The following is a 13034-nucleotide window of genomic DNA, read 5'->3' as shown; positions in this document are numbered from 1 at the left end:
TTTATGAATTTTTATATTTTAGTGTTATTTAATATAGTTTGCATATTTTTAAGAAGCCAGATAGGTATTAGACATTGAACGCTAGCGTTTAGTAGACATTTCTCACTTAGGTTCTCTGAATTTATTGTGCCACGGCAAATCGTTGTATCAAGCATAAATTAATACAAATATATATATATAATAATATATATTGTATTATAAGAATAGTGTTGTTAATATCATACTTTTAGTTTAATTATTCGATTGGTCGGTGGTGAAACTAAGCTGACTAAGCTGAGACGATAACAGAAAATAATGCATATTTTGGTATTAATTCTTGTATATTGTAGTAGTGTTTTTTTGAAAATATTTTATATAAAAACTTGACCAATGAGGCAAATAAGCTGAGACAGCAGAATGTAAAAAAAACATATTAAGACATACTACGTGAGGGCGTGTGTCAGCAGCCTTAACATGTGACCGTCGATTTATGATGCGTGGCTCTAACGAATTTTATAAAAGTGTTATTTGTACTTTGAATAGTTTTAGGTAATGGGTGTCCATACTCATCAAGTGAGAATATGTGTACAACAAATTATAATATATATGTGTATATAAATATATATTTGAATGTTTCTTTCTTTTTTCTTTATAGACTAAAAAACGACTAGATAATTTTTAATAAAAATTGTATAGACCTAGTCTCTTCCAGACTAAGTGGATTTACAATTATTTTCAACCCATATAGGTAAGAAACCCGTAGTATTAGGTAATACACATGCATTTTGTTTCGGCTCATGGACGAATCGAATATTTTTTTCTGGGGGTTTTCATTGCTTACATATTATAAAATAGTTATTATGATTGGATAAATTGTTTAATGTTATGTTACATTTTGTTATTTAGGCTAATAAAGCTATTCTATACAAATGTGGAATTAAGTAACGGCATTATAATAAGAGGCAAAAGTGTATAGTTCTACTTATGGCTTATGGAATCAAAAATATTCGGCAGAATTAAAGATGATTTAGATAATAGATTGAACCATTTTTGTGGGCGGAATACCTACTATTAATAATATTAAAATTACTTACTTCAGAATATATTCGTTTATTCCTGCTAGCAATAATTGGTTACAGGCGAGAAAAAAAGTTACTTATTACTATCCGCCGCAGGTGGATTGCACATCTCGGTTTCATTTATCCCCGGGCACAGCTGGGTAATACAGCTAGTGTGTAATAAATTGAATTTATAGCACGTGCGAGTGTATCAGCAATCAACTGCACTCAACGCAACGTCTTTAGCCATCGGAAACTCATGCCTAGCCATCCCACGTAGTCCATAGGTATCGATGGTTTTTGGTTTTTGGCGATTCAGTATTTATTTGTATAACGCCATAATCCATTTCTTTTTTTTCTACAAGTGTCCTGTCGTTACTGTGGAGTGTTGAAAAACAATAAATTTATATAATAATTTGTAAACATGCCAAAGGTCAAGTGTTCGAAAGCCGCGATTGCAAATGATAATAATTATGTAAAATAATTGGGTGAAAATGTATTGTCTACAGATGGACCTTATGAAAAAACGTGTGTGAAATAAAATTACATTACGAGCCAGATGTAGGTAGGTACCTACATTTTTGTAACGTAAAATATATGTATGTAATAATATGTTACATTATATTCGAAACCCGGATGATTGTGGCGTGTGAAAAATAATATTTTCGAAACGATAAATCAAATTTTGTGATATAGCTACTGGGAGATCGATTATTAAATTTTATTTATTAGGAGGGGGGAGGTCGATAGGTTCGGCTTAATTTTTTACCGTTCCCTATACTCATGTTGAAAGAGCGCGCGATGGACCGCTATATTTTACACTATTATATGTTATTCGCTCGACCTGTGCGCCGCTCAAAAACAATAACAATAACAATACTAACACAACGAACGCTACTACTATTACTATTATTATTATTATTATTATTATTATTATAAATTATCCTCAACACTGTCGGGTAAACGTCTGAGCCGCGCGCTGTATCGGTCGACCGGACTGTGCCGCAATCGTTATTGTCCGGTAGAATTATCGGTGTACGCGCGTGCGGTTCGTGTGAAACGGCCGACCGCGGGGATAGAGTCGTTCGTGCGGGTCCCGTGGAAACGGATTTTTCGCTGATCCGATACGGACCGAACTACCGAAGGCAAACAATCGAAAAATCGCTTATCCCACGCGGGCAGGACGTGAAGTAAGTACTCGTGTCGTTGTCGCCGTCGTAGCTTAGAAAACGCACCATAGTAATGCGATTGCGTTTGGTTTTCGTCTTGCATTTGTAAAATAATAAGTTCACTGGACGCCGTATATATACGAATCGACGGGCATTAGCTGCGTAGTAGTAGCAGTTATATCCGTATACCTCATATTATATTATTATCTGAAATGTATTCTCGTACGTGGTATAGGGAAAACCATTCATTATTCTTACCGCGAAAGAAAATATCCGTACAACAATATGATAGTAAGACAAGTCGCACATAAGTCGTGAATTATTCTGACTTAGTGACCGACAATGATGGTACTATGATGGTAGGTAGGTATATTTAATACCCATGATTTTAAGACATCTAGATTCTGTATCCATCGTTAATTTGTTCAATCACGATCTGCTGGTACACTTAGAATTTTTTCAACTCCACGGCGATGACTATCGATATTTTTGCACAACCCCGATTGTATATGTAAGAAGTGTTTTTTATAATTACTATAATTGTGCCTGTGTTGCATATCACTTGAGCTTATAAAAACACAAATATAGGAAAATATTTACCAACAATTCCAAAGTACGTGTACAAAATTCCAAGATTTTTATGTATATTTAACCATAAACTTCATAAACAAAAACTAGGGAAGGAACTCTGCTGTAAATTAAGTTTTGAGTTTATCTCATCATTAAGTAGTTCAATTTAATGAATATGTCTTGAATTCAAAAATAAAATATCATAGCAATATAGCATACAAAAACAATTATAAACAGAGACTACTCGGCTACTATTTTTAAGGATATTTTATAATTTATTTATATTCCAATAAGTTAGTCATATTAATATATTATGGTATGTCCAACAACATCGAATATATTATTGTAATTATTAGATAACTTAAAAGTAAAAAGTCAATACAGAGTAGATACAGACGTACTGTAGTCCGAGAACGACGTGAATACACAATCGCCATGATATAATATCGGACAATGTGGCCTATGAGAAACCAAGGGATCGAATACTTTAAAACTCAATACACTTTTGTAACTTCCCAACCCTAGGTGGATTCACATAGAAAATCGAGAGATGTTTTCGATTTAAGCAGTCTCAGTGAGTGTTGAAAAAAAAATAAGATAAAAAATCGAACAAAAAAGTTTTTAAAAAAATGTTGCTATGCATATAGTATTCAGCCTTCTTGTTCCTATGTTTCCATGTTTCCCATTATGCTTGAGACATCGTTTATAGAAATCGCAAAGATTGCTATTCAAGCAGTATTGCAAAACAAAAAAACTTGAAATGGCAATAACTTTGAAACTAAATACTGACTTCGTCATCGTGTTTAGCTTACCAACATATTGTAAACAAGCCTTCTCCGAAAAATGGACAAAGTTGGGTTTCCGGTAAAGTAACTGTTTCAATACCATATTCAAATATTAATAAATAAACTCGTAAACTAATAATATAAGACGGTCTTTGTAAGAAACGAGACAAGTCTGTTTTTAAAAATGTAATAATATTATGTATACTTTTGTTGTGTAAATAATTTTACGCAGGATTAACTAATGGCACTGACACTCGATCTCCATAGTTAATACTATTAAGTATTAGATAGCCAAATATCATGGCCACCAGTCGATCTGACAAAACTATTGACAAAACAAAAGTATAATAATATAAATATATTATTAAACTTATCAAAACTAACACGTTTCTCAGAAAGGCCGTCCTTATATAAACATCAAATTGTTATCGAAATCATCATATTTTAAAATGAAGTCAGTCGTATATATTAATTGTATATGTTGATTAACGATTAAGATATAGAAAAATATGTGAATGATAATTTTGTATTTATAAAACGATAATATATTGAGAAACCAATTTTCATACCACTTATATCGAATTTTGAATTAATTTATCGATAATAGTAAGCAAGATTGTCGAATTTACACCACTGATGATTATTGCAAAACGGCATTTAAATTTCTCGCAATATAGACTGTTATTTATAATTTTATCATCCACCCTGTTAAACTTACATTTTTTCGTCTCAATGACTGTGTATTGTACTTTTAACTTTTATATCCACTGTGTATTTTGTTAGTCTTAAATGTTTTAATGAGAGCATGGCTCCATTTTTAAATGCATATTTTATTCTTATGTTTTGGCTTTAAATAATTCATCGTGGAAATTAATCTTTCACGAATGTATATCGGCTTGAATTTGAAGTTTCTTTGGAAATCTTCTTCTTTTTTTCCAAGCACAAATTATTACGTAGGGTAGCAGAGAGTTCTAAATATTTATAATTGGTAACTTATTTATTAATAAATTATAAAGGTTTTTCACCATATTTTTAATCATCTAATGTAATGTTGATACAATGAATTAAAAATATTTTTTCTTGCCGTTACAATATTGCCAACATGTCATTATAGGTATAGTAAATACAAATATATAGGTAGTGTTAATATAGCACATTTAAATTTTGTTGGGAATTTAATTTAATTAAATTATTATTTTTTGCTGATTTGCGTTTCTACGGCAATAAACAAAGCGTTATGAAAATCAGTTAGAAAAAAAAACCATAGAACGGTTCTCGATATTTTTACTCTACAAGGAAAATCTATAAAACATTAACCCTTTCACCGTTACAGCCTATTATAATATGCGTCCAACAAAGACACCTCTGCTATGCTTTTTGTTAATAACTAATAAGTAACCATGACAACGAAAACTGTACGACAAATAATCTTGGATCCAGCTCCAAAACATATCTTTTAAAAAAATTAAAAGAATTTTTTTTCTCAAATGGAGACTCAAAAAGTTCATTTTTAAGTTTACAATATTGTTATTATTTTAAAGAATTTTTTAAACATAGTAAATCAATTATTATCATTTATGAACACGTTTTTTTTTAATCAAAATACCTTATCACCAAATATATCTATGATTTAATGCTTTTCCATGTAGCACGCTTAGATCATATACACTGGACAGAGCTATGGTTTAAAATCTTGAAGCATAGCTGTTCGTGCCCGAAGTCATCACTGCGCTTGAGCAAAGTATATGATCTAAGCATTCAGTAACTAATCGTCTATATCACTATAACACATTATTGTTCCTTCCCCGTCCCGCACGATCTATTTCATTTCTCACGCATGCGCAATAAGTACTTCGGGCATGAACAGGTCTGCTTCAAACACGGACTACGCGTGATATGCGCTATAGCTCTATCCAGTGTATATGATAAGGCAGCACGCTATGTTTTTTTTTTAAATTAACTTCTACCATCGCTATTTTTTAATAACATAATATCTGTGTCTGAGGGTGGCCTTAACCTCATACAAACCATAGAGCCACCAAATTTCCCGATTTTAGATTTCCTTATTTCAATACCAACCTAATAACATTGGCGCGTTTGTTCTCAGGAAGCGGGAAATGGCCGCGACGGCGGCTGCAGCGACGAAATTGGCGGCAGCGGCGGATGCTGTTGTATTGAATGTACGTCGATTACGGCGAAAACGAGTGGGACATCGGCAGCGGCCACTTCGACGGCCGTCGCTATTGGTGGACGACATGTACGACACTGGAACTGCGTTGCGAGCGGATCACCGACAGAGCCGGCTCGTCGGGGCGGTGATGCCGGCCACGGCGGATATGGCGGCGTGATGATCACCCGCGGTGAACACAAGACAGCCGTGGCCGGGTACGCCGGGTCGCGTCGGTACGCACGCGCGGCCTTGCTGTTCGTCACACTGGCCGTGCTCTGCGTGGCCGCCGCACCGACGACGGCAGGCAACGAGGTCGACGGCGTTGCGGGTGATGAAGATGCCACCGGCGCGCCAGACTTGTGTGGCACACCGAAGGATCTGCCGCTGATCGGTACCAAGGGTGTGATAACCACGCCGAATTTTCCGGGCCCGTTCACTGTGCCCATCAAGTGCGAGTGGGTGATCCAAGCGGACTCCGCCGCCATCGAAACCACAATCGAGGTGTACTTCACACAGCTGTTCGTCACCGACGGGCTGACCATCACCGAGTACTCGCAATATCCCCCCGACTTTGGCTTTGTCACTGTGCGCGAGGTGTTCAACAAGTCGCACATCACGCAGTACGGTCAGTCCATGGTATCGACGTTACCATACCTGGTCATCCGGTTCCAGCTGGACCGGTTGCAGGGCAACCACATACGCGTTCACGACGACTTGATGGATGTGTACGGTTTCAACATCACGTACGAGATGAGGCCCGCCGGAAACGAGCGCAGCGACGTGTGCAGTCTGTACCAGTGCTCATACTCGGGGAACTGCCTGGGTAACGCCGACCTCACGTGAGTACCACATTATTGTTTATTTTCGTGTATATATTAGTGTACGAAGGGCTCGTAAGCAGTACTTGATTCATGTTTTAAATATTTTATTATAATATACTAACTATTATATCGGGTGACAAATACCATGGTACTATAATAATTAATCAGTATTTGTCATAAATATTAAATGAATAATATTATACTATTTATAATGATAAATAGATATTGGTTAGCTACAACAAATTACTAATCAAAATAAAAAAAGACCATCATATTATTATGAACAATCTTAACAATTCCGTTCTTTACCTTTTGATACTTAAAATCAGAACTCTCCCACGTCTTTTTAAGAAATTTAAATGCTCCTAAATGTTTTAATGACACTAGAATCCTAATCTCCGATTTAAAGCCTACTGGTTTTTATTTTGAATTTATATAGAAACAATTTTCAGTTTGCTCTTACTATAAATTACTTAAGCGTACCTCACCACCAAATAGCAATTTGTGCCTACGGCCACAAGGATATACTTTAATAGTTGTTGGAATTGATTTAATTGATTCCTCCTTTTTGCGTGGTCAATATTTGTATGTGGAGCTATCCAGAGCAGCTTCTAATGAAGGATTATATTATATACTCCCCATCTTATAAAACTACGCCAAACATTGATGTGCATATTTGTATGTGTAATAATAATAACTACACAATTTAAACATAGGCCAATGCATAGATACCTATTATCTATTTAATAATTAAATAAACGGGTATAGTTTTTTGTTATTTATAACATTATAATTTATAATCATTGCAAAAGTACCTATTGAAAACTTTTTAAAAATAATCGGACGCATCACTCAGTATAAACGATAGCATAAAAAATTATGTATAAAATTCGATTATCCTTCTCACGTACACCAATTTTTAGATGTAATAATCATTGATTTACAAATTATCATTACACCTTTATGGTAATAAAAAACCAACTTATTGCTCTCGTATCAATGGAAGTATATTTAACCGCGCCACTATATGACGTTTCGGCGTAGAAATACCTATTATCAGGTTATAATCATCACCGACTCACTGCATTCGCATAAAAATGATATATGTGTCGACGACGATAACGTCATATTTTGTGGTTTCGGCGTACGACTGTTCGAGTATACGTCGGACAGATGAAAGATAATTTAAAATATCGTTATCGTACGTATGTCATCGCTCGTCAGTTGTTGGTGGTAGGATAAAAAGTGTTATCGAAGGGTCGGGTACGCACTTCACGGTACCTGACCCTATGGTAAACCTTTTAAAATCGTCGTCAACGTATAATAAACTATCATATATACTATGTATAATGTATATAATATATTGTACATATGTGTATGACATACGGCATGTAAGACGTATTAAAATAGAATCGATGCATACTGACGTTTGTAACACCTTGGATTATCGTTAAAAGTTTGTTTTGTGAAATAACAAAGACGAGCGCATGAGTAACTATATATTATTATTCCTGACAGTCATATGTAATACTTTTTTTTTTCTATGAGAATCGTTTCAGATTCTGAATTGAGCGATAAATGTATTGATTTTGCAATGATGTATGTTTTTTGTGTCACGAAAAAATACTTCAATTTTCAATTAGGTCAACATTCAAAATTCTCAGTAGTTTTCAAAATCACCGGGAAAAATAAAAATAATATATGGAAATAGGGAACCATTACTCGAAATCGGTTTTTATGTACACTATTTAACATTTTAAAAATATTTTGAGTTATGTTGAGCTATTTGTAGTCATATACGATTTTCGATTATTATATGTTTTTTAAATTTATGATGATAAAAAAATTTTGAAAAACATGAAAATGTGATACAATGTTTCTCGTGAGTTGTCGTTAGTAACGATTTTAAAAAAGTTGAGAGTGGAAGCACAATAATTTTTTATAAGTGTCTAAAAATTAAATGTTTACATTGGATAAACATGGAACAATTTTCATATTTTGTTGTAATTCAAGAACGAATAGGTAACTGTAGATACTTAAAATCTACTGTTAAGACAAATGTTTATTTTATTATTTTCTATACTTGATACAATTTTAGAAACTTTTACTTGTTTTGAACTGCAGTTTATGGAAATTTAAAATTAACATTTTTTTAGATTTTTTCTACAAATATCTATTCAATTTTATTCGTTGAGTCAAAAACCTTGAAAGTGTAATACAAGGTTTCTCACACATTGTCAGAATATCTGTTTTAAAGACAAAATTAGATATTTAAACGAAGAATAACGATTTTAGTTTTATGTCGTAATTTAAAAATATTTCGTGAGTACTTGAAACTTCTAAAGTATATTATTATATTATACAAACATGATAATATGCAAATAATATTACTTCAACTTACCAGCTACCATTGATTAAATCATAGTATATTTAATCAATGCAGCTACCGTGTTAATAATAACAATTTAAATATAAGATAACATATTCTAGGTAGACAAACCGTCTCAGCTCAGAATCATTTTCCGTATACAATGATTTTATATCATTGGATTCAAATTTAACACCATCCATTACAGTGAAGAACTTGTAATATACTGTACATCAGAGCGTCACCCACTTTTAATATTTTTTTTTTCTTACTTTTCCCTGTACAAACAACTCTGTAGGTTATTATTTAAGTACCTATATTTTTAAACCATAATTTTGGTCACTATTGTAAAAATCTCTGTAATTGATAAATGTTGATCTGGAGTTAAACGAGACTTAGTTTTATCAATGACCTTGGTTGAAGTACCTATACTAAAATATTTATTGACTTAGTCGGTACCATAATTTGAATAGTGAATCTACTGAGAATATCAATTAAGTTTATCTACAGCAATCAAATCCGTAACGGAAACAGTTTCTATAAATTGGTTACAAGGGTGGCTTTTTAGTGTGGTTGACAGCTTTACTAAAATATACACAGAAATAAATTTAAAACATAGTTATAAGCAACAATGATTAAGTAAGTAACATAGGTAAAAAAAATAGGAAAATGTATATTTCTGTTTCATTTTTATTGTTATCAGACCAAAGTACCTAATGTTGGAACAGCATTTGACAGTAATATTTTTTAATTAGTAGGTACTCATTGCAGTCTAGCCAGTGGTTTTAAAATTTAATTAACAAATCTTGCTATTACTTTTCAAAAGTTTCACCCATAAATTAAAAAGAACTATGCCCATAAAGCCTATTTTCTTCATTTTTTTGGATATTAAAAACGTAAAATGTGTTTAATAATAATAATTATAATAATAATAATAATAATAATAATAATAATAATAATAATAATAATAATAATAATAATTTGAACAACGAAATAATTAGAAATTACTTTCTTCGAGAAAATATTATTTTTTTAAAATTTAATAACAATATTATGTTACAAAATTGGATATTTAATATATTTATATACAAAAAATAACGATTATTAGTACTGTACAGTAATTGAAATATTACTAGAAAACCTATTTTTGTGATTCATTTATTATTTATACAATAATTAAAATGAGTTAAAAACATTATTTTGTTTTATTATTTTAATACAAATTTAATTGTTTCATGTTTAAGAAAAGTTCATAACTGTTACTTATTAATTTAATTTGCAAAAACCAAGAATAACTGGAAAATGTGCTCTTTGAAAATGTAATGATATAATAGTGTCAGATGTCCCTGCGTATAGTACAAGTCACTCTACTCCTTTAGGTAGAAATACCTATTGCAGTTCCCGTCTCGGTTGTACTGAAAAAAATTCAAGCTACTCCAGTCAAAGTTGATTTCACTTAACTAATACTTACTGCGTATCTAAATATCTGACGAGTGATAATTAGAACAGCGAAATTTACTTTTAACGTTAACTTATGAGGTAGAAAATCACTTGTATTCAAAGAATTTAAAAACTGTACTCACAAATTATATTTTGGTACGTAGGCATAGTAAGTTTTCGATTCACCTGCAGGTAAACGATTTTATAAACGTCATGATTGATCAGAGTAAAACACTAGTTTGTAGGTGCAAATACTATAGATTAAAATGTGAATTTTGGGGAAATGTTTTCCATAGCGTTTCTATAGACGTCGACAAAAATATTATTCTCATTTCAGTATGGTTACTCGAGTTCGATGAGCTCTTGTTCTGGACGTAGATGCATTATGTTATTCGTCAAACTAACGTACCACTAAGTATAACCATTTGAGAATAATAACATGAATAAACTATATATGAATCTAATGATGAATCCAAAACAGACATATTACATATTACACTTCGATATTTTGAAAATTAAATAATATTTCGTTCAAAAGGTGACAAACCCGTTCGACTTAATTGAAAATTAAAGCTTGACCAGTTTGAATCTGTTCATTTAATCTGTGGATATCTAAATCACGATTAACTTTAATAACAAAATAATAACCATGTCTTACGTTTCCAACAGTGTTACAAGGATCCTTAATCGTTCTAAATCAAAATGCAAAAGTATTCATAAGATCCATCTCAGTAAATTTGTAGTGCATTAAATTTCTGTCGCAATTATTATTGGATTGTTCTTGAAGTCTATAATTATTAAGAGCTGTGTCTGTACATCATGAATGTATGATTCTGTATAAAATTGTTACTCACTTACCTACCTAGTGGCCATTGTCCATGTTCCGGTATTTTAAAATAATAAACATCATTCGATATAGTATCTGAAATGTTTGTTTCAGAGCTGATCATAACGAACGATTAATTATACCTACGAATATTTTCAAAATAATATTCAGTGATAACATTTTAAAATTACATTCCAAAAAACAAGAAAGCTTTTCATAAAATAAATGTTGAGTTATTGGCGGGAGAAACAAATTAACAAATTAATTAGTGATAACACGATTCTATCATAATGAATAATTTCGTAAATTTCAAATGTAAAGCATTGCAAAATCTACTCTCTTAATTTTAAACCACAATTATAACAATCACAATGTCTTGACACTGAGTTTAATGCACTAAGTGCAAATACATCCCTAAAAATACTATAACTTTTATTTACAAGGTTGAATGAAAAGTATGCAACGAACGTTCGAAGAATGTCCAACTATCCCTTTGTCGTTTGCCCCGACCCAATATAGTTTAAATGCGAAGAATTTTCCATAAGTTTTATTGAAAATAAATCAATGTCTGAATGTTAAATTGATAAATCACAGCTAAAATGGGTTAGGAATAGATTCTTCATAGTTCATAGTAATAATTTTAATAATTTACTTACAAAAATTAAATTAAATTAATTTCGCTGCACTTCAAAATTCCGATATTTGTTGCTGCAGTGCCAGTCTTAATGTCAAAAGTAAACACAAAATTCCAATTGAATTTCTTAGCACACATTTTCTGCACCGTTAAAACTACTATTTACAAATATTTATTTATGGTAAAAACTCAAAACAGATATTTCGTATTTTAGTTTCTCAGTCTATATTATATTAAGCTACAAACATACGGACATTGCATTTTTATGTACATTTGAAAAACTAATAAAAATAAATAACTATTATTTTCATTTATTAAATAAATTGGTTATATTACTCGACATCAAATTAGATTTTCTTTTTATATTGTATTTTACTGGTCAGATGGCGCTGTTGCTGTATTTCTATTTTTGTATTTAAGTATTTTACCTACCTTATTGGAAACACCTTATTGTTTGACAACACATTTCCCAATTATATTTCTATTTTTCGCTATTATGCTTACAGGCAGTGTAATTGGTTCAGTAAAAAAGTTCTTGCTTATTAATAAATTGATTCTTTAAAAAAAACTAACCACCAAACATTAGAAACTGCGAATAACATATATTTTATCATGCTGTGGCTATTTTGTGAATTATGGTTCAAAATATCATATCCTTTGTTTATACTTGTTATCATACCAGAAACTTATTACAAATATTTGTATTTAAAAAATATTGAATAGACAACTATATTCTATTAGGAATAAAATATGCATAAGTTTATTTACAGATTGGCAAAAACAATTTTGGGCATTAATTAGGTACTCCAATAAGTGATATAGGTGCGTAGTTAATATTACTACAGAGTAGTATGTGAATCCTTACACAACTCACATTCGTTTTGTTTTTCCATTTTGATGGTGAGAACTGACTTTTATAGTTTATTAAAACATACAATACTTCTTTAAAGTTTACAGGTATATTAATATGCTACATATGCTTATATTATACATGTTCTGCGTGTGAAAATGTTGGAAAAACTATGAGGAACATCGGATGGTATTGATGCTTATCTAAATTCGTCTAAATGGAATAGCAATTTCAGATTCTGATTCGTTCTTTGGGTACCATATGCCTCAGGTACTGTAATTGGACAATGCGTGAGTACGACCTCTCTCAACTAGCTCCTTTTGTCAGTTAACGAGGTGAATCAACAGTCATCCGGCTATCCACG

At 31.8% G+C, this 13034-nt stretch overlaps 1 protein-coding gene across 2 annotated transcripts in view; it reads left to right on the top strand.

Annotated features, from left to right (window-relative positions):
- The window catches only part of LOC111031916, a 199423-nt gene that overhangs the window by 62281 nt on the left and 124108 nt on the right, over nucleotides 1-13034 (top strand). For both annotated transcript variants that reach the window (XM_022312035.1, XM_022312034.1), the window contains exon 3: nucleotides 5669-6570. In XM_022312035.1, coding sequence (XP_022167727.1) covers nucleotides 5909-6570 — 662 coding nt within the window. In that variant the 5' untranslated portion in view covers nucleotides 5669-5908. The remainder of the gene's footprint in view (nucleotides 1-5668; nucleotides 6571-13034) is intronic.

This window comes from Myzus persicae, unplaced genomic scaffold (genome assembly GCF_001856785.1).
Source record: "Myzus persicae strain clone G006 unplaced genomic scaffold, MPER_G0061.0, whole genome shotgun sequence".
Lineage (NCBI taxonomy): Eukaryota > Metazoa > Arthropoda > Insecta > Hemiptera > Aphididae > Myzus > Myzus persicae.
Note: the sequence above shows the minus strand (reverse complement) of the source record. Positions and strands in the feature narration are given on the sequence as shown.